This window comes from Colias croceus, chromosome 16, assembly GCF_905220415.1.
Source record: "Colias croceus chromosome 16, ilColCroc2.1".
NCBI classification, from domain to species: domain Eukaryota; kingdom Metazoa; phylum Arthropoda; class Insecta; order Lepidoptera; family Pieridae; genus Colias; species Colias croceus.
The window spans coordinates 4,058,137-4,084,828 of NC_059552.1; the positions used below are offsets into that span (position 1 = coordinate 4,058,137).

Below are 26,692 nucleotides of genomic sequence, written 5' to 3' on the forward strand. Positions count from 1 at the left end.
ATAAATATGAATACCTCAAGTTATGCTATTACCTATATAATTAATGCGTTGTTCGTTAAATAATAATTAATATTATATGTATTATGCAAAGGAACAATTTTGCTCCGAATAAATTTACTTTGCCTTGTGTTGCGAGGCTACTATGCGATAGTACCTAGATAACGTACGGTCTATTACGTAAAAATATAATAACACTTGCTATTCAAAAGGTTATCTGAAACGATTGTAATTATTTGCAGGAATGTAGTACTTAGTTTTAGGTAGAACACACGGCTCCTTATTTATTCGGTCGTATATCTCAAAGCAAATAAGAAACGAATGCGCGCGATAAGAAATAAATAATAACGCTAGTGTTATGCCGACTATGCGGCGTTTTGATCGTGATACATGAAATAATTACTAAGGAAAATGTAATTTTATTTGAGTTCGTATTCCCACAGTACGGAAAAACTGCGAGCTATTTCTACGCTGTTCCTTGTTACCAATTTTCGTGGCTGCGTTGCATATTTTATTGTAGGAGGAGATTCTGTCTGACTATAATGGTGTTTTGTTAAAAAATGGATAGTGATGTGTTCATAGAATCATCTTTACCCCTACCCCGGACTCGACTGAAATGGCTGTTACGGCGGGAAAGCCTTCCCATAGCAACTATACGAAAAGCCTGGCTCAAAAGTAGAACGAGCATATCACCAGAAAGTTGGCGAAGACGGTAATTTTTGTTTAAATTACATTGTTGATTTAACCTCTAACTTCAATTTTAATGATAAATGGGTAATCAGGAAACACTCCATATCACAGTGCCTATTTTGCTTTATCTCGTATTTAAAGTAAATTAAGGTTTATGACCGTACGAAAACAATTAATGTAGGAACTTATAACTACCTACCTACTTAGATACCTATCAATTTTTTATTTCAGGTTTGTAACTTGAAAATATATTATATTTTAATGAACTACGGAAATGTTAGTCTTAAAATATTTGTATAATCAAAAAAATACAATTATTAATTATTATCGAATAGGTAAGTAGGTACTGGCGAAGCTATTACGCTAGCTACTAGTTATTATTCTGTGCTATTACCTAATTGATAGGTATGATATCAATAATAATTAGAAGATAGGAACATCGTACCCAAAATTTCCGCATATAAACGTGGAGGTTAGGTACCTATGTGTTAGGTATTCCATCTATATAGGAGACAAGAAATCCAAGTACCTATATCCTGTAACTAATTCCTTATTAGGTTAAAGCATTCAATGTTGTTTTTGTTCATTTTCCATATACCTATACTACCTACCTATGTAAAAGTGTACACAAGTAAACACAAACATATCTACGTGTCATGCCATATTATCCATACTAATATTATAAATATGCGAAAGTAACTCTGTCTGTCTGTCTGTTACTCAATCACGCCCTAACTACTGAACCAATTTGCATGAAATTTAGTATAGAGATATTTTGATACCCGAGAAAGGACATAGGATAGGTTTTATCCCGAAAATCCCACGGGAACGGGAACTATGCGGGTTTTTCTTTGACTGCGCGGGCGATGCCGCGGGTGGAAAGCTAGTGTGATATAGGTATACTACAAATTACAATGAGCTAAATATCACGTCGGCCATGAAATTATGCAACACCTTGATACAATATACTTGACTTCCACTAAAATGTAAACTTTCTGCTAACAGATAACATTATCTGTTATCACCTCTCAATTTCGTACACAAAAGATTTGCGAAGCAAATAGATATGCTATGATAACTCTGATTTTTACCACTTACATAACAACAAAAAATGAACTACTTGAATTAATCATTATAATATAATATTTGATAGATACCTACTAAGTATACAGTATACGACATACGTACCCCCAAAGTTCTTACCTCGCAATTATTTATCCAATTTCCTAATACGACACTGGTCTGTGTATGATTTCATCCTTTCACCTTGTTTTGTTTGTCCAATTTTAGTGTAAGACTTAGCCACTTTTGATTAGAAAAAAATGAATTTAAAAATGTTACGGCAGTTTTTAATATGAGCGCGAACAGCGAATAGAATATTAATTCTGGAATCTGATGCGTTCTAGAAGTTTTCAAATTTTACCACAGATTAATTATAAGAAAAAGTCAAATTGACAGTTTTAAACGAAATAGAAAGTAAAGTTTTTTTGCATTATATATCCATGATTATTGCATTGATTATAATAAACTTAAAAATAATTTCTTATCGGCCCACTCAACACATTGTGATTAATAATCAAAGAAAGGTCTTTTATATTCCTACTTAGTTACTTAACTCATATTTAATTAATTAATTACTGAATTTTAATTTTTAATTAGCAATCTCGAGATGATCGGCTATCATATCAGGAACTCATAATGTTAGATCCCTAAATATCCATTTCAATTAGCAAATTAGGTTACAAGTGTTTACGAGGTCTTTGCCCGGTATTAATCGGCGCAGTTTCACATGTAATGAATAAATGACCTGAATAAATTTTAATGTTTTGCTCCAGCGGGAGTTGTGCCAAAATGTATATCGATGACAAACAAACAGTTGATAGTTGATCTTACAACATTCGTGGTAACTACATAAAGTGCCAACCATAACTGCGTCGAGTACAGAAGGATTATAACGTAGGTACCTATTTTTGGTGGTGACATCACTGTTTTTATTCGTTCCTTATTTTAACGTAATTTTAACTATGTACTGATATTGCATTATAATATTTTATGTTTAAGACAGTGACGTGATGTTTTTATTTCAATTTTCAATAGGTACACAAAGTGAATTGATATTTTATACAATGGCAAATTGGAATTAATGATAATCACAATTTGTACATTTGAAAGAATTGCAAATTTATTTAGGTACGTTATTTTAAAGGCATTCATAGATTTAATACTAATGAAGGCATTTTACATACACTTTCAAGGTGACCATATGATTTGAAAACATAATATATGTAGGTAAAATAGTATGATCCGGATGTGCGATGGATGTAATTAACTTGTTACATTTTTAGACGTTAAAAGTAAAAGAAACAACTTTTGGGGGAATAACTACATTATGCGCAATAGTTTAGAGTAAAAATAGATGTAAGTGCGTAAATTTTTCCAGCTATTACAGTTTGAATCATCTAACGATACAAGCGATGACTGAAACGTGTTCGTGTACCTAAGTGATGTTATATTGGTGCAAAGTTGACAGGTTATTTAGCTTCCTGGAAGCGAACTATTTCGCATCGTTTGATGTATGATCTTGTACAAGGAAGAAATTTGACGCATCAGATGTTACTATAAAGTGTAAACAAACATTCACTGTTTACATCTTTGAAAATGTTCGATTACGTGCATTTCTCTATACTTACACAAAACTCAGTATGATGGCTAATGTTTGCTTGTGTGTTTTTAAAACCACAGGTATTATTTTATGCTCTCTAATGAGACACTGGAAATATGTACAGTAAAAGTTAATACTTTTACTGTACATATTTCCAGTCTTCAGTTAATGTTCATGGGCGGTGATGATAGATAACCCCAAAAAAGAAAAATATTATATGTAGTTTACTTGACCACCCTTGTACCCATAGTACCACATAATGATTTAAGTCTACGTTTAAAATACAGAAAAAAGTAAACGTAGGCATAATTTTTTTTGGAAATATAGTTACTTTTTCAAATTTCACATTCAAATTAAATTCTAAAAAATTAAATACATAAATTATATACATAAATTAAATACATATTAGGTATCGTATAGGTAATCCTTTTTTGTTAGAATTGAATTTGAACAGATAATATTATGATATTTTAATATTGTATAAGTAAGTAGTTACTCAAACAATGTTTTTGTACGTTCATTTACCTAACAGATTTAATTATTTCCAGTGACATTTTCGATGTTCTATAGCTTGAAAAAAATCCAAAACCCAAAAATTAAATACAATTAACAAATAACAACCATAAGTATTATTCATGTATTGCTAGTGTATTTTTAGTGTTCAAAAGTGGTAGGTACGATATAAGTAACTATGTACCTGTACGGCCTGTACCTACCAAGTACCGACGCGACGTGATACCGACCGCGGACCGACCATTTTATAAAGCGTTGCAATGTTTGCATTATCCGGTTCCTGGTTACCCTGGTGATCCCACTTTTGTTTTCCCTTCTTTTCCATAGTGTTATTGATCGTGTTGAAACTGATTGTATGAAAGTTCCCTGTTTGGTTTATAAACTTCTTAATCAGTTTGATAGTGGATAGAACTGTGGGATAGAAGGTACCCAAGGCACCCAAACCTACCTATTAAACTTTTTAAGTGAAACTTTTATTACATCGTCTCAAACTTTTTGGTCTGTGTAGCGCATGTCGCGTGACGCACGATACGTACGATAATTATCGTACAAATACGATAATTTTTAGTTAAATGTCTATAGTGTGAAAAAAAGTTTCACTTTTACCGTGGTTTCATAAAACCACACAACTTTTTATTATCTATGGCTGTTTCAAAAACCAAAAACAGACAATGTAGAATTTAGACCTATGTAGAACATCAGATTTACGCAAGCAGACCTGTGAGCAGACCTAAGCAGACGATTAATAAATCAAATTATGTCACACTTCACTACATAATATTATGTAGGTACCTACCTATTTAAGTTCAAGTAGGTAGGTATTTACACAGAAATTGTGGGTATTTATAAGTTTTTAAAATAACGATCGTTAATCTATTTTATATGTGTGAATTATGCCTTATATATATATACAGTATTATCTATGCCTTATATTATGGGGTGTCTATTACTTATGTACTTATGGTGGGTTTATAAATTATGTAACTAGGTAGTTACTTATCAAAACGGATTTGGATCCTTATTGATTTTAAGGAACTTTCTTTAATCTTTTTAATATTGCGTGAGTTGCTTATTGTTGCTTATTTAAAGTAGGTAAACAATTAATAATTAATAATTATATATGTTCTTAAAGATAGGTAATATAGACGAACAATATAATACGTACCTAAATAACATTATTATTGTATAGCATCATACACCAAACCTTGTCCTATAGGAGGGCGGGGGCAACCGGTAGACGTAAACGAACCGCTCCGTGCCTATCCGCGTCCGCGATTCCGCGCTCCACTTGTTCAGTATTCGTCAACAGCTGTTTCGAGTCGAGCGGCTTTACGTTCATCGAACACGTGAAGACGTTTCATTATGTTTTACGTTACCGAACGAAACGAAACGTCAAACTAATATTGTAAACAACATAGTGTATCAATTCATTTATCGATGTTTTTGGCGGTGAATGTAAATTAGCTATGAAACTATTTCCAAAGCGCCAAAAATAATAGCGCGTCTGAACAAGTGAATTGTTTTGTGTCCAATTGGATTTAAAGTTCCGTTAAAGAGTTGCCTCACTTCTTGGAAGATGTACTGTGTGACTTCGTAAAGGTATTTGTGTTGTTTATAAAGTGTATATCGCTGTCGAAAATGATCAAATGATTTTCCACAAAATACCTTATCCATGAAGGACATTCCCGATGAAATTATGCTGTGCTTAGTGCAAAGTTTTAGAGATCGAGACAACGGTTATGGCAAAAGTCGTGAATCCGTTGAATGTGAGGTGACTGACAGCAATAACGTTAAGACTAAAAAGAAAAGTGAAAAGCGTGTTACTTTGGCCAAGGACTCTTACTCTGAAGCGAGTGGACTCAGTGACGTAGAATTACGAAAGCCCTCCCTAAGTGTACGCAGGTCCTTTAGGGCATCAGGCGAGAAGTTTCTCAAAAACTTTCCGGACGTTAAAAGAAGCTTTAGTGACCGTTTCTCAGTCATATCGGATGCAAGTGGAAAAAGGCCCCAAAAAGCTTTCTCGACCATTAGGAAAACTTGGTAAATATTACTTATAAAATACTGTTTTTCCTTTTTGTTAGAGTAATTGATCAGCAGATAATTCAAGGAAATTGGTCTAAATACCTGTCTGAACATAGGTAGTAAACTAGTAAAATATAATTTCTGCTTTCCATGTTTATCATTAAGTTTATAAAATGATAAAACATGGCCTTTAACTTAAAAAATGCTAATCAAAAATTATCTTTTTGAGGTTATCAATTTTTCAACAAAATATTCGATTTCAAATTTTTATCACTTAACATTCCTACTTCTGAAATTTTAATAATTTTTTTGACTGTCTGAAAGATGGGGTTTTGAATTATAGAATAAAGTCAATACACAAAGTATTGTTTGACTCAATAATGATTTAGTTTAAGTGGCTTGCACTTTACAATCATCATTATATTTTATAGTCTAGTTCAGCCTAAGCTATTCACTGACATATTGGTTTTTAGATGTTAATAATTCAAAGCTGTTGCTTCTAAAAGAATCCCGGTGGACAGATAAATATTTGACGATGATACAAATCTATTTAGCTAATAGAGTTCCTGGGCAACTAGCACATATCTCTAAGACCTGACCAAGAAATTTCTCTTTGTTAGTCCTCACGGGTAATCAAACATAACATTTTACCTATGCTTATTCATAATCACTGAACCAAAAAGATGGTCATCGCCTGCTTAATCAACCAGGTTCAAGAATATTACCTATATAGTTCAGTCATAATTTTACTTGTGAAATGTTAAAATTTAATAGGTACAAATATAAAAGTAAATTCTATCCTATAAATAATAGTAGTACAAAAATAGATAAACAAAACAACAATAAACTTAGTTTTAACTTTATAGTTAACAACTATTATATATTTGAACTCAATTCTGCTTGAATACATATTTAAGAAGACTAGGCTTAATATTATATGGAATACAGATTTTTTTAAAACAACACACCTTAGTGTAACAGGGCACAGTTTTATATTTTGTTCTAGCTAAGCGCCTTCCAGTTCGATCACTGATTTACAATTTAATAACTTTCAAGTTAAGAGTCAGCATAATAATTCTGACTTTTATCTATTTCTAGCATACCGCCCGCGGCTTCGCCCGCTTTGTCTAAAACCTAATAAATTATAAACTAAAACCTTCCTCTTGAATCACTCTATCTATTAAAAAAAATGCATCAAAATATGTTGTGTAGTTTTAAAGATGTAAGCATACAAAGGGACATAGGGACGCAGAAAGCGACTTTGTTTTATACTATTTAGTGAAGTACTTTCTGTTAAATACTGTATATTATCTGATAAGTTGTTTAGCTATTATATCAGTCCAGTATGAGTGTTCAATGATTGGCGTCAATCATGTTTCTAAGTAATCTATACTAATCTAAATAAACACGGCTTATCCATCTTCTTGTTATCAAAGATAAGATAGCCAGGTGTTGAGGAAATAAAATATCTTTATGTACACCTGTTGTGCTATAAATTGTAAACATAGGATTAGAATTATGAACAGAATTTTACAATTCTACGGCAGAATCAAATATGTTTACTTTAAATAATAAATTATTAGATTTGTAAATGTTAATTAACAGAACTACGTGTTTTCCTTTATGTTACCTTTTGCTTAAAGTTTATTTATAGGATTTAATGGGAATATAATACTAAATTCCCGTCTTTCCTTGTTTTATATTATTATTTTTGTCAAAATATTATAAGCAATAGTTAATTTAAAGTAGTTAAAAATACTATAAAATTGAAATATCTTCAACTTTCTGGTTAAACTTAATTATTATGAAATTTGTAACATTAAATTTTATTAAACATTCCAAAGGTCTTTAGAAAGTTAAATTAGATAATAAACTCTCATGAAATATGTTAATTTATCTAAGTACAACCAATTAAATGTGATAACAGTCCTTAATTTGAAGTAATTTTCAAAGCAAGTAGGTACTTAATTTAAAACTTAAATTTAGCATTTAAGTAATTTAACAAATAAGTAATTTTAATTATAATTTAATATTAAATATGCGAATTTAGCGAAGATGTCTTGCTTAAATTGAACAATGAATCTTCATTAAATATCATTAGACATATTATACCCTATTGACCTTTGCCAATTTAAATTAGTGCACCGCTGAGGTGTTCCTTATAGTGGCTGTTACATAGATGTTGGATAAATTTAAAATTTGATTTCAGTTAACTATTTAGTCTGTTTTTTTCTTTTCTTTTATCAAGTGTCTGAATCATCCTTAGCTTATAAATTGATACTATAAATATATAAGTAAATCCCTCTCAATTACTTTGGTTAGTCATAAGTTCTTGCTCTGATATTTAAATAATTTTGAAATTTGTTTTATTAATTTCCACTTAAATCATCACAACAGCCAATAGTGGTTATTTAAATTATCAATACAAGTTTGAGATAAAGCATGCAATTTAGTCCTAATAGAGAAGACAATGATTTAATTATTCACATAATATGATGTCGTAATGTGATGATAGAGTTTTACCACATGTTACTGACCTACTTTATGTTGAACTGTATCACCGAAATAACTCGTATACGTAAAGGCCAACATATTTTTGTCGTTATCCGAGATCTATGTATTCGATTTTAGTGATAATTGCTATGTAAATAAGGTCCTGTTTTGTTTTGACGAAAATTGAAGGATATGATTATTACATAATTTTGTGCAAATTTAAATGTTTTATGTTTTACATAGTAGGAACAGACGGGATGTATGATATCTGCCTACGATAAAAATAAAAAAAAAAATTGATAACTTCGTCTGAAACTCATTTAAATTTCAATAAAATTCATTGGTTTCTACTTTCTACCTAACTATATTATCATTATGTTAAAAAAAAAAAAAAAACGAAGCATGCAATACCGATAAGACTAAAAACGAATAATAGTTAGTTCAATATATATCATAGAGTTAGTTACAAACTTGTTCCATTTTAAAATAGTGCGAGTAAATAATACTTAAACAGACCTATAATTTACATTTTTATCATAATACATTACGTTATCATAGTTAAATAAATAGCATGTAATGTATGATAGTTAGTAAACTTAAAAATGGGGGCGCGACTATGAGGTCATACTAGGAAGCCAAGGAAGTTGCAGCCCTGAGAAACGGTCGTTTTCTTTGTTATAAATCTTGCAAGTAGTCCTTCGTACTCTTACGTGCAATATTGTTTTATTTTATTTTTTTATTATGTTAATGATTATAGACCATATTGTTGTATAAGATTAACGACAGTCTTCTAAACAAAATCTTGTTCTATCGTACTTTAGGTAGGTAACTATGTCAGTAAAATATTCTTCCCTTGATCTAAAGTTTTAAAAGAAAATAGTGTGTTCATTGTTCCTCCACAACACAACATTATACATATATGTATATATTTCCTTGAAAAGGTACACAGACATTAGACATGTATGTTTTTGTGGCCATAAATGGGTCAGTTCGATAAGAAAAACTGACGATCAAATAGAGGAACCCACGGGACCGCTAGATGAACGTATTGGTTTAAGTATTGTGTAATAATAGGTAATTAAAATATATTTTTTTTTCATGACTTCACAATTCTCAACTTCCTAACAAGGGCACGTATAATTTGAATTGATGATTTCATCGAACCGGATATAACAGTTTTGTCTCTGTTGCTAGGCTGCAGGGCTAATTGAACTACGCTATACATTTATTGCAATTAATTAGGTACATACCTAAATCTCAAATGTATCAGCTATTTATTTAAATACGATACAAGGCGAAATAGAATAGATTATTATACAATAATGTGAATTTAATTAAAGAAAAATAATGTTGAATTTATTTAAATATATAGACGAAGCAAACTAAAGCCTTGATTTGTTAGGTCATTTCCTTTATGATTGTTGTGCTTAGTGGCTTGTTTTTATACTCTTTATAGGTTAAGTATGCCTTTGAATGAAACGTAAGGTTTCATCGCTGAATTATATATTTAAATTGGTAGATATTATCAATTATGTTCTGATTACTTTTTCTGCGCTTCGTTTTAAAAGGAGTTTTCCTCAGCGGCTCACTTCGCCTATACCAAATTAAAGTCCATATCACAAATGACTCTTGTATTGTGTGACTCGTCATCTCAATGATTAGCATCTGTCCATGACCTTAGAGTCTGCAGCTCTGCAGTAGTTTAACTTCGCCTACGCAAAGTACGTGCCTTGGCAACGTGATACGAGGTTTTCACGGTGACTTATGAAATCCAATATAACTGCATCCGAGTGTTCCATTTACATTACGTTATGTAATTTATAATAAGCTAGAAAAATGTATTCTTATTGTTAATACAAGTACGCTTTGTGACGGCTTTGTGTAAGTTATTGCTTATACAAAATTTTGAAAAACAAGATTTTTTGCGGTTACATTTGTAACTTGTATCATAGTGTACCTATTATAATTATTGTTGTAAAATTTCCAATAGCTGCTTTTTGTTGCTGTTTTTGTAGATCCCAAAAGCTTGACGTAGGTAATATGTTTTTATAATCAGTTTTTTAATTTTCAGTTTTTAATTATTAAAGTAAGAATGTACTTTTGATTGACTTCATTTTAATTTGAATGTAGTTATAGTAGATAGTAGAAGTTATTACGCTTTCAATGATGCCATTGAATTAATTATATTATTATTGGTTCTTGGAAAAAGGTAACTATAGTCATTTTCTACATTGTTTTGCCGATTCCTGTCACAACACAGGCCATGTATTAAGGGCATAATGCTAGATAACTTGAACATTTTATATCTGCTGGTGACATCCCACATCATGCAACTTAGATCACAGATAGTACCTTTATGATAAGTTAATTACTTATTTAATTTAATAAAGATTAAGGAGTAAGGACAGATTAACATAAGAAGTATTATATAATATATAGTTAACGTGAATTATCCATAGATACCTACATAGTTCAAAACATGACATCATCGTTTTTGTTAATTGGAACTGCAACATTTTCATTTCAACTTATATTTGATTGGCATTCCCGTTGAATCGCTTATCGCGTGTAAAATTATTAAACGATATTGCATATTAATTGAAATTGCGAATGAACTAACGGTGAAAGCAAAATGAGTAAAATAGATATCTATCAATGCTGTAACGCCTTCGCAGTTAGATTCTAGTTCGATTTTCCTTTGCCACTATTCACTAGCCATCAATTCGTGACTGATAATAGACCGTCAACATCAAGGCCACTCACACATATACGGTGTGACTATATACTATTGAATTAAAGTTTAAACATTACACCGCGGTTGTGGCGGTTCCTTAGAGTGACTGTCTCTCCGAAATTAGTCCGCCTCTAGCTTTTTGTAAAGTCCACGACGTGTATGGAAGTTGGCATGATGCCAAGTTGTTGTCGTATATAATATCTCGTTAAACGCGATAGGCAGAATTACTCTCCCCGTTTTATTTATATTTTATCGATCTAAGTTATTGCCGAAATGGAGATACTAAGGTTCACTTCTATGTCGTTGAATTGACGTCTTCTTTTTGTACTCGAAATATCTGTTTAGTAAATCCGGCGATCGCGATGGTCTGACGCCAATTATGTGGTTTTTATACGATTGACGAACGCAGTCTTTGCTTTCAAACATAATAGTGTTCGGATGTTAACCAACCATCATCACAAGTCACAAGTTAGGTTATGTTGTGAAATGCGTAGGTACCTACGTATTTCCTTTTTCCGTTTTAAATCATGTCAAACTGTTATTCATTTTTTTTTATAATGATAAGCGGTTTTAATATCTGTTCGTTTGTTAAAGGTTTAACAACTGCGATATATTATCGTCAATCGATTGGGTAAATCTCCAAAGTCTAACTACAAGGCCATTATCGCTTGCTATTGATTAAGAAACCAATGACGACCCGAATTTTCTTTAGAATAAGACTCATTTTTTCCACCTTTATTTATTCCTTATCATGAGGTTCTAGTCCTTAATTTTAGTTTTTTATGCTCAATATTATAGAAATAATAAATAATTTTGTTCTCTTTTTCATACATCTGTAGCTTAGAATTTCTTATGGTACAGACATTATAGATACCATTATATATATACATATAATTGCCCTAAAAAAAGCCTAAAATGAATAATTCGATATTTTCGATAGCATAAATAAACACTAGGTAGGTACCTATCTATTTGATCTAAGGTTGTGGCATATTGATATTTAAAATAAGATAAAATGTAAGTAAGTATTTGATTTTATCTGAGATGAATACTCTTATTTATCTTTGGATCAACATAAAACAAGATTTCCAATAAAACTCCTGAAGAATCCAACACATATATAAAACAATGTAGATACCTACTATACATAAATACATAAATCGAATATTTCAACGTATTTTTCCATAGCATCCGACTGTAATGTTGATTTCGTATCAGTGAAACGAGAGAGATATAGGAAAAATATTGTATTTTCCGTGTAATATATCAGTATTTCTCCAAAATGTTTACGTGTCGGCACATATGTTACACGTGATAAGTAATCTTGTTTGTTAGAACGGGTTTGTTTCGTTTAGTAGGCTAACTAGTGGAGGTCGTGACTCGTAATATGTTACAACAGACTATATTGACATAAAAGCCATTAATCTCTAAAATACCGGTAAATATAGCCTAGTAAAACTATTCACAGGGTCTGAAAGGACTGTGTTAGGTATATTTCTTATTGTATTGTGAGTTATTTTATAAGGTAAAATAAAGCATTCATATTGACGATAAACTTTATACGACCTTGACGGCATTCTCGGATCAATACGAAATTCACATGGATGGAATTACTTATTTATGATTATGAGAAACAGCAGTTGAGATTAATTTTCATATAACGTCATAATCATAATTATATTGTTAAAGCAGGACATGCTCGATCAGGTGTGAATATTTGGCTAACACCTAAGTTAGTTCTTGGCTAGTCATATATTGTTTACGATTTGTTCCGTTAATCTTATTATATTTGGCATCGACTTGTCTCCGCAAATACGTTTGCTGCACTGCGACGTGGAAATTATCAGTAAAAAAATTACACAGTCGTTTTAATTTTTATTGGTGATAACACACGATAATATACCTAAATTGCATTTATGCGCAATTTTACTTTAAAATTGTTATAAATACGATGTCGGTGATGGCTTCACCAAGCTTGTGGTATGGGTGGCACTTCCTTATAATACCTGTAAATATTATGGTTAAGTAATTAATGGGATTATGCAATAAGTGTGGACTTACCGTTTTAGGAGGGTTATAAACCCGCATGGCCTTACGTGTCACCGTCGGACACCGTATTAACTAATGCTGATTAGAATAGTTAATACATAGGTATTATAAAAACAGATCCACTAATAAGGGGCCATCCATAAAGTACGTCACACGTAAAGAGGGGGGGAGGGGGTCGACAAAGTGTGACATGGTGTGACAAGGGGTGGGAGGGGTCCTAAGTTTCGTGACATCACATTTCAAAATCTACAGGTACTAATCGCGTAATTTGAAATATAAATTAATCTAAAAAATATGTCCAACTCTATCTTTAGGGCAATACGAGTTAAATTGTTTTGCAGACAATTTATATATTTTATTCATTAGTTTATTTTTTTGTTACTGTTTCAAAAGTCCATTGAAATGTTACATTTTTTAGGCCAAATCTTAAGTTTTTTAGAGGACGCAATTTTATTTTTTGGATGTGTAAAACCCTAGCTACTGACGTAATTAAAAAATGTTGTAAATAAAAACTGTTCCTCGAAAAACAATCTACAAAAATTGTCTGATATAATTTCTTCCTAAAATGATAAAAAAAAATTATCTAAAAATATAAATATCTCTTCAATAAATTAATTCAATAAATTTCTGAACATTTTCGCTTACTTATAATTTTTTTATTTATAGTTCTACGATAAAAAATTACTGGACTAAAGTTGTAGAGAATTTAATTTGCAACAAATAATGCTTACAATGTTATTTTTATCAGATAAATAGTTTAAGAGATATATCGTAAAAACCATATCAACCGCTATTTTCAAGATGGCGGCCGCGGAACAAGGGTGGCGACCCCACAAACTTAGCGATAGCTTCACACTGACCCCCCCTACACATCAAAAAAATAAAATTGCGTCCTCTAAAAAATGCGAACCCAAATGTAACTTTTCAATGGACTAATTATGTTGATTTAATAAAAAAAGTACTTTATTTAAATGGAAATCAAACTATTTTGAAACTGCTGTTTTAATTTAATAATTTTTCGATGTTAAATTGCGAAACATGTGACGTCACACTAGGGAGGGGGGGGTCTTAGAAATGTGACCACCTGTGACAAGGACGGGGGGGGTGCTCAAAAACTCATGAAATTAGTGTGACGTACTTTATGGATGGCCCCTAAGGGAAATATAAATTGTATGTTTTGTTACCGGTAATTGTAAATAAGGAAAAACGTCGTAAACCATCTGATGATAGAAATGGTTTTAAACTATCACCAAAATTCAAGTTGATTATTTTGGTGTTTTAACTTGTAAAATATACCAACTGGATCGAAATGGTACAACTACTAGCATGCCCTGCTAATCGTCGGTGTATCGCCCTCTGTTTTATTTATAAAGCTTTCAGAGTGTTAGCATTCCCCAAATGAATCATAAAGAAATACCCAGTTTTGTTTTCCTTACATTTGAACATGCCCACTAACTATATGTCAATTTAGTATGCAAATATTTTGGAAATGTGTTCATGTGAACAGATTGTTCCGTGCTACATATTAATAACGCATTTTCTCCATATGCTGCAAGTTTATTACTTGTGCATAGCGAGGCCTGATAGGTACTAATTTTAGTGGGCGTTTTGCCAGATCCTCGATGTAGGCATGGATTTAATAAAGCGCCCATGACTGTATTTCGACATACAATACCAACGAGATAAATGCGGGCCTGTAATGCGATATTGTGAAAGCAGTACAAAGAAATATGAGTTCTAAACGCAATAGGATTACGGTAAAGAATTATATTACCTTACGAAACCTCCGAGTGGAGAAAAGGCTTTATCATTCAATGGCACCAGCAGCGGCGAGGCCTTTAGCCCTTGTGGCATCTTGATAAAGTATTTCACGCTGCCCGGTATCAGAATACCTGTTTATGTGTGATAGAATTGAGAACTGTGTCGAAATACTTAAGAATAATGCAAGATTTTCCCTATCATAAGAAACGTGTGGGGTATTGCTCTAAACTCTAAAGTCTAAACTCTATCATTCTGTCCTGATATCAAGTCATCTACTGGCTGAAGAGTAATAATTATTCGTATATTTATTTTATACTAAATAAATAGTTTCAGTATACGTAACAGTCGCTTTCACATTTGTATTGCTGTATCGTTGGCTGTATCGGTATCACAATCAACAGATTGGAAATAAATGACGATCGGTTTATTCAGTAAAAAAGGTTAAACAATTGAGGTGTCCTCCGTGATTTGCTTTATCAAACAATGGATCAACTTGTACATAACACTATAAAATTCATAATTGAAAAAAAAAATTGAATTCTGAATTTATCTCGGCAAAATCAGAAGTTACTAATTATTTCGATTTTATTAAAAGAATGCAAGATAAAGAAATTCATTAAATTGTCCTTACCATTGGCATCATATCTATACTTTCTCAATAATGACTGCACGTTCGGATTGTGTATATTGGATAGAACGACGATGGAGCATGGCTGTGAATTAGAGATCAATCAATCGATATAATTAGCTAAGTAACTAGATAATTAGATATTATGTGGAATCACGATCAGAAGGTCAGGCTTTAATGCTTTAAATGCACGACAATATTTGCATAGAACTCGTTTCTTTTAATGGCAATACGGTCATGGAAAGATTACAAGAACTGGGCCGCCGTATATGTATGGTATTATCCAATTCTATAAAAAGTCATCTTTATTTAAATAATTAATAGTAACTATTGGCAAATAAAAAAAAATGTTGTACACATTTAATTACCAAATGCTTAACAGCAAACTGATGAAAGATGGAAGGTTTAAGGATAATCTCTGATCAAAGTTCAGTTTATTCAGAAATGAGTAACAGAAGACATAACTAGACGGATTACCATTTGGATCGATCTGCTTGATCGATTTGAAATCGGCAAACATTACATGAATCGGTATATACACACCAAATTGCACCGAGCACGATTACCTTTTTGACTTTTTCTTCAGCCTTTTTCTCTGTTTCTGGCTCGAAGTGTCTGTCTTGATCATCGTACTGTTTGAATGCCGGTAATTTATCTTGTGAATTCTCATTATAACCATCAACCGGGATCGAAAGTAGTTCTTGATCAATCATAGGTTCTTCTGTGACGTACCTGGCTAATATTATTCCCTGAAATTTACAGTTATTCATAGATGAATGTTCGTAGATACATTTTACACAACAATAAACAAATCGTTATAAATTCATAGGCTAACAGATTTTGTTATTAAGGCAATTTGCGTGTGTCCAAACAAAACATTTCATTATCGCTTCGTTAAAAGAAAATTAAGCCGCCTACACGATAACGAAATTGAAGTGAGGATATTATTAAACGAATTAATTGAATGCCAGTTTATTGCTTTTGTTATTTAAGCGGAGGTAAGAACCACTTACAATACCTAAACAAAGCAATTTCTGTATTCAAATGGATAATTGTTTGTTGCTTTATTTTTGGATAAGAGAATTTTCTTTAGTTAAGGTATTGACGTAAATATGGTGAAATTAAGTCTTTAGGTATCTATGTATGTTTAGATAACGTATTATTTGAATGAGTAAAAGTCGTAAAAAATATAATAATAAATGTGAGCTCACGCTCTCCACCAGTAGAATATTAACAAAGGCTATAAAGATCCCACTTCGCATTGTGAACCAAACGAGACCACTTCCTGAACTGAAATGACTCTATACATCAAGTGACTTCTATATTTTATAAACACAGAGTCCAATAACTCTAAATTGAAGTACATATTTCACAAAACATTCCTATGAAGTTGTGTTGAAAAACAACATTTGTTTAATTTTAAAAGCAGAGCAGTGAGAAGCATTCGTTCCCAATCCTCGTGTGGTGTCAGACTCTTTAGCTATGTTGTGTATAATGTTTATAAGTTCTCCTATATGTATTTTCGATCATAAAAATTACGACGTAAATATATTATCGTTGATGTAGACCGTGAGTATTGAACAAAACGTTTTAAATATGTAATGTTTCAAAGTGCTTCCCTTAGCAAAATTAAAAGAAGAAAGATATAAGATAATATTTATATTATATCTAGCGCCCACATTTCTGTTTTACAAGGAATTACCTGACTTTAACATCTACCACTATGTTTAGATTTAATCCGTTAACCATAATATTACATTTAATCTAATAAATATCTAAAAATATAATGCTAGTGGCAGCGCGTAGGTGTTGAGGTGTGATAGGCTGCTGACTCATGAAAGTTAATAATGGGAAAGCCAACATTAGTTACTAATTTTATCAAAAACATGATGTCATTTGTCTGTGTTTTTTAGTTAATGTCATTTTTTTCTACCTCATCAGTGTGCGCTTTATGTTGATTGCCAATGTCTAAAATGTCTGAGAATGTGATAATTAGTTTTGTTCACACTATATTCGTTACAACTAAAATACATAATATTACATTTATCACCTCCGTAAACACTTCAAGCAGTTACGCGTATCGATTGTCTTAGTTTTGGTTGGTGTTATGAAATAGATAGGCGTATCAAAATAAGTACATAGAAGTATTGAAATTGGTTTAAGAAAACAAAGTTTTGACCGAATTATCCGTCGGCTTTTTATACGATGTTCCAAATGGTACCGAATCGGTTACGCGGTTTCGTCTTAGCAACGGTGGAGTATTTTTGTCTCGGCTCGCGAAGTAGGGTAAGGTTCGTATAAAACTACTACAGTGAACGCAGATACGGACATATAAAAGCACAGTTAAGTAGAGAAGTAAACAATTCGGTGAAACAATGATGGTAGACAGACGGGCGCCTGGACGAATTGCGTAGTTTATTTTAATGTTAGTTTTTATTGCCCATCTCTGGTCGCGGAGGAAATGTTACTGGTTGTGATTTGGCATTTACATATTTTAATCTTACATGCTCGTTACGGTGGTTTGGTATCGTTACTACACGTGACTTGTCCTACAATACATAAATTATTCGAAAAATTTTATTTGAAAACTAATTTATCTACTTCATTCCAGATTTAGATGAACGTGTTATGCTAACCGTGTTTCTGAAACCAATTTATCTTACTATGATCTACTAAAAACCATTAGCTCTTTATCCGATAGCCTTCATCCAATTTAACAGTTTCAAGTACTTGCTGTCTATATATACTTTATTATTTATTTTTATCAACTAGGTAACTCACGCTTTCTTTCTGATTTCAAGATATAATTTTGAATATCAAACATAATCTTATCTAGTGACTAAAAATTATTTTCAAAACTACATTATGATGAAATAGTCGTTGTTTTTTAAACACATATTTATGCTATGCTGTTTTATTAATTGCATATTTTCAAAACAATACTACACATTGTCCAAAAAATCTTAGGCACTTAAAGTACTATATTCCGTTAGCTCTTTCATTTCTCTTATCATCTATACCTTTATCTTGAACCTTATTCATGAAGCTTTTGATTTATTCATGATGAGTCTTAAATCAGAATAATTATACTAAACGATGTTGATAACCCTGCTTGTTTTGGTATTTATTAATTGAGATCCAGGTCAACAAATAAGGAGCCTTATTTCGAGGCTAAGTAGGAGGAATTATTGATGCGTATTTTACACAAGATTTTCTATTACTCTGGCTTATACTCTGGTATTAGTCTATGTTGTCTTGGCAACCATAGAAGCAATCAATACGTGTAGGGTTGTCGAGCTACCATATAATTTTAAAACGCTGTTATTATATTTTGCGATGCTTAGTCAATTCATTAAATTAAGGGCGATCTATTTATATTATATAATTGAGATATGATCCCTTAAAACTCGTGTAACTAACTTACATTCTTCGCGATTTTATCGGGCCATGGCGCATTTGCTATAAACATTTAATTGTATATGTAAAATTATATACTCTACATTTATAATATCATCCTTATTAACTCGGAATGACCTTCCGTATTTATACAGTCGGTGTATCATTACTGTTGCAATTATAAACTCCAATTAGATATTATAACATGTTATTGTTGACGATATTCCTGTCCTGTCATAAAGTATAAAATATACTGCAACTATTTTGAAAGGGATATTTCCAGGATTTTGTTTATCAATTGGTTTAGTACTATTGTTATATTGAGTTAGACTGCTGTGTACCATTGCTGGGCAAAGGAGGCGTAGGCTTTGAAACTGTGGAGTGTACTATAATTATCTTAAATTACCCTGATTATATCTTATACTACCTACCTTAATCATGGTAATTATAAGTACTTACAAAAAGAAAGTGCAACTCATGCGGATACAAACATGTTCAATGTAGTTTCGAATATTTTCGCTTTTAAGTTTTACACTCCCTTCTCTTGATTGGACAATGTGCAATTTATTATTTATTTTTAGATATCCTTCGTTTCTAATGTAAATAAAGACATATTAAACTAATACATCATATTTAGAGTTTAGCTAGGTATAGGAAATTTTAATTACAATCGAACATAGAATACGGTTTCTCTAGAAAATTTTTTTCATTATAATTATTATAATATTGCCTTTTATGATACATAAAATTAAGGGCTACGCTTTCCTTGAATATAGCGCTATTATACTTCCAAGTGAAAATCTTTATAAGGAATCTCTTCTAATGAAATTGTCAATTCTAAGAAGCGAAATTAATTTGTGTTCTTATCAAATCAAATTTCCTATTTGTGTGCGTAAATACGGGCTGGAATTTTGTAATAGCACCTGAAAGGAACTATAGTGGATAAAAAATGTTTAAAGGAAACATTCCATTATTATTGAAAACTAAGAAAACTGCTTTCTATATTAGGGCCTTTCACTACTCTAGATAGTGTTAGGCAGGATATAAATAGCAATTATATAGGTAATCTGTAGGGAGTTAGATTTGTAGTGACGCGGACGGTAACTATAAAATACAATTAACCGATCGTTACCCAAACCTTCAATTGACGTAGATTTTATCGCGACTTGTTGAACATTAAACAGCTGGTGTTTCAATGTTTTGTATCAAGAGTTTATATTAGCAAATATAAATGTCTTTACTGGACTATCATTAAATAGTGGTGAATTTCAAATTAAAAAATGGAACCTTTGAAGTGATTGAACGTCCCATGATCGTCCACATTATAGGCCTTTGATGTACCTACTATTAACCTTTTCGGTTTTCCTTTTTCTTTCTTATTCAACTATATTTCATTTCATAATGATAAACAGTATGATCTATCTATGGTTTTAATGCCAGTTATGTCCTTAATCGTTTTATACGTAATGTCTCCAATATTTACGTGTTTATGATAAAAAATAATTTATTTCTTATAGGTACTTAGCGCTCGAGAAAAAACAGAATCGCGGTTTAATGAATAGATGATGTAGAAATTTAACGTTTTTATGTTTACTTTATCCATACTAATATTATAAATGCGAAAGTAACTCTGTCTGTCTGTCTGTTACTCAATCACGCCTAAACTACTGAACCAATTTTCATGAAATTTGGTATGGAGATATTTTGATACCCGAGAAATGACATAGGCTTCTTTTTATCCCGAGAAAATGACGCAATCCCGGAAATCCCACGGGAACGGGAACTGCGGGTTTTTCTTTGACTGCGCGGGCGAAGCCGCGGGCAAAAACCTAGTAAAAAATAAAGTAGAAATTAGTGAATAAGTGTCTAGATATATCATCTACACACCCAATACCCTCTGTTGGTTTAACTTGTTTTACTCTAACCAAAATCTTAACTTCTGCCATAATTTCTTACTGTACCTTATAATATTTGTATACGTAATGTTATTAATTAGAACTTTTCACATGATCTCAAAATATGAGGCAGCGCTTCGTTTTGTGTATGTTCTTCCTTATAGGACTTAAACTTTTTGGCAACCAATTTAATTAAAGTCGGTAAAACAAGATTAAAAATTAAGTGTCGGTATGTGGTCGTTAGCTATGGTTGATTAAAATCTTAATTAATGGTGTTTTGAACATCAGAATATTTAAATTAATAATTTATACACTTTTTCCTGAATCGTAAATACGCAATAATGTTTTTATAACATGTTTAATTATTAATAATTAAAATTAATTAGGTACAAAGGGTACAACTTATATACCATAGAAATTACTTTGTGCAGAAATTTTTACTAATTTAACTGTCTTGGTACCTACCTATTTGACGACGATTATTGGACGACGCGGTTGGCGCAGTGGTAAAGTAACTGCCTACTGAGCCGACGGTCCCGGGTTCGATCCCCGGTCAGGGAAAATATTTGTGTGATGAACTCAATTATTTGTTCTTGGGTCTGGGTGTTATTATCTATATATGTATTTATTAAATATTATATTTATCGTCGCCTAGTACCCACAACACAAGCCTTAATTGAGCTTACTGTGGGACTAGGTCGATTTGTGTAATAATGTCCTATAATATTTATTTATTTATTTATATTTATTTATATTTAAATAGTTGTAATGATAAAGCGAATTCACTCTTCTAAAATGAATTTCACAAATAAACACTCGGCTAATGTATGCTCAGTATGATGAATCCCAAGATTTTTAACCAATTTGAAAATATTCTCTACCCGCATAAAGAGTAATTCAATTTTCACCTACCTGCACTCCTTACAAGTGTGTAACTACCCTCAAAACTTCCCATCTATTTTATGCTTTTCTTGCAGTATGATGAATAATGATCCATCCCAAGATTATTCACAAATTGGAAAATATTATCAACCCAAATAAAGAGGAATACATCTTCTATCTGGTCTTCATTGCTAGTGTGCAACTACCCTACGAATTTCTCAGCTAATAGTTTCTCTTCTTGCAGGTCGACCGGCAACTTCGCGTCGGGCGCGGGTGGCGGGGTCGGGGCGCCGCGCTCCGCCCCCGCCACCCCGCTACAGCTTGAGCCGCAGGCAAGGGCCAGCAAACACGATAAGTGAGTATATAAGATTTTAGGGCATTTTGAGAAATGTTAAAGTTGTCCTGATAAATGTTGCAAGGAAAGTAGTAGGTAACTGAACTTGAAACTTTCTTCTAACTTCTAATATTAATATTGTTTTTCTTAACACCCATGGTTAAATTTCAGAATAAATAGAAACTTCTAAAGAGTTGAAAAAAAATTCTCAAGATTTTTGTTGTTTTTCACATATTAAACGAACTTCTAGTTTTAGATACGGTTCAAATTCACAACCTCTGATAAAATATTTCTACTTAGAAACATCTCAATTTTTCATAGTAAATTAAGGTAAATGAAAGGAAGCGACACTTTATAGTAATTGTCACGAAAGCCATATCCAGCCGTAACTACTCCAGTTCACACATCTTATTTGTAGCAATGTAAGATAGGTTTACAAAGAGATTATAGTTAATATGCTCTCCGACATAATGTAAGCTCAACTTTCTACTGTTTACCAAATTGGAGAACCTAAACTCTGTTCACAAACACTCCAAGGTTTATGCATCAATTTAGGCTTTCAAGCAGGCTAATGCTCTGTTTTAAAGATTTTCACATTCAAAATTTTATCGTCGTTTGATGCAATTCGCCTTTTTCAAGTTTGTGAATAGGCTTGATAATAATTCAGTTGCAGTATACCTATCCATACTGCACTGTACCGCAAACTAGTTTGTTTTCCTATAGGAAAAGGACAAGATACTAATCATACAAGTATGCAAAATTACAGTGCTGTATGAAAATCACCATTTATTCCAAGAAATAATAATGCATTATATGTCCTCTTGTTAAAGCTCTTCTTGAAAATATAAGGAAATATGCGTCTATAATGATAACCTTTGTAATCTTCGATAAGATATTGTTTTGAATGCTACAGGTCTTCTATATCAATTTACAAAATAATTTCCAAAATGCAACAAATTTATTAGATCTTTAGACCCGCTTGGCAAATATATCGATTTACCTCTGTCTTTATTCTTAATACATTTCTCGACTTCCTTTGCAAGTAAAATACGATACTTCCCAATTAAGCTAGCGCTCATCCGACACTGCCTTCCTACGGAAAATCAGTTAGTTATTAGATGTCTATGTCAACAAATGTGTTTCCCTTAACTATTGTGGATTGTATATTTTGCATAAGGCCAAAACCTACCTTACTATATGGGTGATTACCAAACGTCTATTATGCCGGTATGTAGGTACAATAATCAGTTACGCTTATACCGCGATATTAACCAAACGTGTGTGCAAAAACGCACTTTTTGCCAAAAATTAGACACATTGTATATTTTGTTCCTTCGCAAATTTAGCTTAGTTATGTTTTCGAAGTAATGAGTGATACATATGGCGCCATACTCTGAACTAAATGAAGACTCAACGTGGTCTGTGATAAAGGTTTTAAATTACGCTTATGATGGATTAAGGTAATTAATCTATGTGCTAACAATGCTTTACAAACATTGCTACACTTGCGAAGATTTTGTTGCGAAGATATTATGTTATAGGCTTAAATAAAATTCGCTTGTTTTTTTGACACATATTATGTGATGATTCCTTTACAAATTGGGTCAATTATTCAATCAATTAATATTATTATCGATCTTACATTTTCACAAGATGCTTTGAAGGAAAATGGGTATTAATCTTCAGACTGCGGTTTACGAAATTTATTCACTGCTGTATTTAGGTACATTATAACATTAAAATGGTTTCGTGTTTATCAAACTTGCTTGACTCTTAATGTCTGTAAATATCATTTATAGTGATGACTGACGATACCGTAAAATAACTGTCTTCTTTTGGAAATCTATTAAATTCGACAAGCATCTATCAGAAGTTAGTATTAAATTATTAACACTTAAGTCGAATCGTGTTTAATTATTTCTCGTTTGATTGTTAACAGAGCATGAAAACGTATTGTTGGCGTCTATATTGTTCTTTACAACTTGTATTTTTGTAAACAAAACGTATCCATGCTAACGTGAAAAATGCTCAAGTAAAACTGGCTGTGGCAGTGTGGCTCGTCTATTATGTTTTCAAGCTTGAAGTTATTATTTAGGGATGTGAATAAATTCTAATGTACCGGTTGATATACACATATATGTCTTTACAATCTCTCAATCTTTCTTTTTAGCTCAGGCTCAATCTTTTTTTAAACGATCATTCGAAAAACCGTAGTTTTTTTCTATAGTAACTTATTTATTATTACTCAAAATCTTCCGGGAATAAACGCGAGGTGCGTGTTCTTACTTTCATTAATCTAGAAGGTTCTCGCATTATATAAATTATTGTTAGTTTTGCAAAGAAAAACAGTATTCGAGCAATAAATAATAAGTAATTGCATCTGGTTGGTTCCATGGTGTTTTATTTTATATTGCTTGGTTAGCTTTGCCCGTAAATCATGATAAACTAATTTGAATTAGTTACGTTTTTGCTACAGTATAAAAGATCTGGTTCATGTTACTCTAAAATAACTATTTATCAAATAGTTTTAAACTGTACAATGCTTTCAAAATTTTAGCTGTTTCGTTTTTTATTGATGTAAAAATGTAGAATTATTTTTATTTTATAAAACAGGTTTTGTATTTATAATTTTATAATAGAGACGTCTATTGTTATTTTTCTGAATTTAATTTACTTCATTCAATGTTCGTGGTTATTTCTATAATCCAAATGTAATTTTAATGTAAACATTTATTCGACCGTCCATCTATTTCCTATAAGGTATATTTACACTTAATTATTACTTATTAGTATGAATTTTGATTCGATTAAAAATTTCGAACTGGGTAGGCACATATTTCATTTTAATATTAAGAACTCTTTTACTTGACACAGTAGGTAAAATAGATACAGAAACCTCATGAAACCATCTCCAGAATTTGTGTGATCTTGTTTATTCCTCACTGCACCCATTTTTGATTGCGTGTTCAGGTGATCTTGTACAAATTAAATAAAACTCTTTCTATATGTATGAATTAACCTTGACGTGCGTATTTACCAACATAAAAATTACCAAGGTGTCCCGTTCTACCGCAGCGCACTGAAACAATATTTGCGCAGGCGAATTTTTACACGCTTCCACAGAATATTTGCCGCAGTTATAGCATATGCTCGATGTTGTTATTATTTAAACGGCGTAATCTTTGTTTGATAGATTATTAGATAAACTATTTTTAACGGCTTTTAACGGCTATACAATCTTATCGTCGACACACTAAGGGCTAGAATTGCGCGAACGAATCAAGATATCTGTCCCTAGCGATTGACGTCAGCGCGCAGTAGGTAGGTATGTTGATCATTTATATTGGAGCAAAATATGATAATGCTCATCTTATTATTCAGCGGTAAGGTTATAGGCCTATAAAAACGAGCTAAATGTGATTAGTCGTCGCGTTAATGTGAATTATACTCGAGTTTCTAGTATTATTAGTGTAAGTCTCAAGATGACCATGGAAAATGACACAATTTGTGTCTTTTATGGCTTCCGCCAATTCATGGCGCTTTCGCTTCGCTCGCTCGCGTATTTTATTTTTGTCCTTCTTGTTGTATTAAAGCAGTGTATAAGGATTGATTGTTATTAACTTCTTTTGTACAAATTGGGTTAAATAAATTTGGGCAAACCGATATAATGGGTGTTTCTTTAACCATAGGCTCGAACTTTAAGTTAGCAATAAACACAAAGCAACTTGTACAGTACCTAGCATTCAAATATCAGTATCAGTTTTGTGGCTCAATGAAAATTCATGCAGTATGATGAAGATTGAAGTATTAATTACGCAGTCAAGAAACACGTAGTACCTTGTCACGTGTGGTGTGCGGTTCGAGCGTGAGTTGTGCCCATTTGTCCAATCAACATAGATAATGTTGATGTTCCCGGTTTGCCCTCAATTCATACCAGTACCGACAGCAAACAAATACGTTCCCACTTCTTGCTTTTCCAATCTTTATTTTGACTTGCTAACACAGCACTCTAAAAATAAATAATAGTTGTACATCACTAAAGAGAGTAATGACCTCGACTATATTCTATTCTATGTTTGCATATTTAATGTGGATTGTAAAACGCAGCGATTCACTGTCGTTGTTATTATTTTCTATGATATAATTGTCATTTGTCACCAATCGGATCTGCATAAAACTTGATCGTAATTACCTGCGATTATGCAAGTACTATTATTATTATAGACGATAATATGTTCTCGAGTCCGTGTTACCTTCTGACCGTACGGGGTATTTATAAACGATCGCTCTTTACTTCATTACAAACATAATATCTGCATGTGCCGATTGCAAATTGCAGTCTGTTGACGTTTAGCAATCAAGTAGTACCGTTGGCGCGGCGTGGTGGCGAGGTGAATGGTGGGCTCAGGTGTCTCGTCAGCGTCGGAGCTCTCACTCACTCGCTTATTGTTTTCGATCAATTAAACTTCAAGTTCAACGCAGATTCAGTACGCGCCGCTAAAGCCGCTCATGCGGTCCAAGTTCGACGAACTCCTTTCCGGAGGTCAGCTGTATCTCGCTTTTATTGTCGCGTCGGTTGAAACCGCGAATACGTTTAATTCGCGACGGCTCGCCTAGGAAACGCTATCTTATCGGC

At 32.2% G+C, this 26,692-nt stretch overlaps 2 protein-coding genes across 5 annotated transcripts in view; one reads left to right on the forward strand and one right to left on the reverse strand.

The window, feature by feature from the left end:
* The window catches only part of LOC123698316 (membrane-anchored lipid-binding protein LAM4-like), a 60,721-nt gene that overhangs the window by 16,188 nt on the left and 17,841 nt on the right, over positions 1 to 26,692 (forward strand). For 2 of the 4 annotated variants that reach the window (XM_045644897.1, XM_045644899.1), the window contains one exon: positions 21,967 to 22,077. In XM_045644897.1, coding sequence (XP_045500853.1) covers positions 21,967 to 22,077 — 111 coding nt within the window. Of the gene's footprint in view, positions 1 to 386; positions 710 to 5,165; positions 5,903 to 21,966; positions 22,078 to 26,692 lie in introns of those variants that run through there. The other 2 variants (XM_045644900.1, XM_045644898.1) reach the window with 2 other exon arrangements.
* LOC123698322 lies at positions 12,994 to 16,827 on the reverse strand. The gene is made up of 5 exons (XM_045644905.1): positions 16,761 to 16,827; positions 16,116 to 16,298; positions 15,553 to 15,634; positions 14,935 to 15,052; positions 12,994 to 13,117 (listed from the first exon to the last, which is right to left on the reverse strand). The coding sequence occupies exons 1-5, from the start codon at positions 16,809 to 16,811 to the stop codon at positions 13,078 to 13,080; spliced, it is 474 nt and encodes a 157-aa protein (XP_045500861.1). The 5' UTR covers positions 16,812 to 16,827; the 3' UTR covers positions 12,994 to 13,077.

What these genes read in the sequence shown, in the direction of transcription:
- LOC123698322 (XM_045644905.1), bottom strand. Translation starts at nt 16,811, where the DNA reads ATGCGAAGTGGGATCTTTATAGCCTTTGTTAATATTCTACTGGTGGAG. An exon ending in CTGAAGAAAAAGTCAAAAAG is followed by an intron (nt 15,635 to 16,115) that starts GTAATCGTGCTC and finishes TCTAATTCACAG; the next exon opens with CCATGCTCCATCGTCGTTCT. An exon ending in CCACTCGGAGGTTTCGTAAG is followed by an intron (nt 13,118 to 14,934) that starts GTAATATAATTC and finishes TAATATTTACAG; the next exon opens with GTATTATAAGGAAGTGCCAC.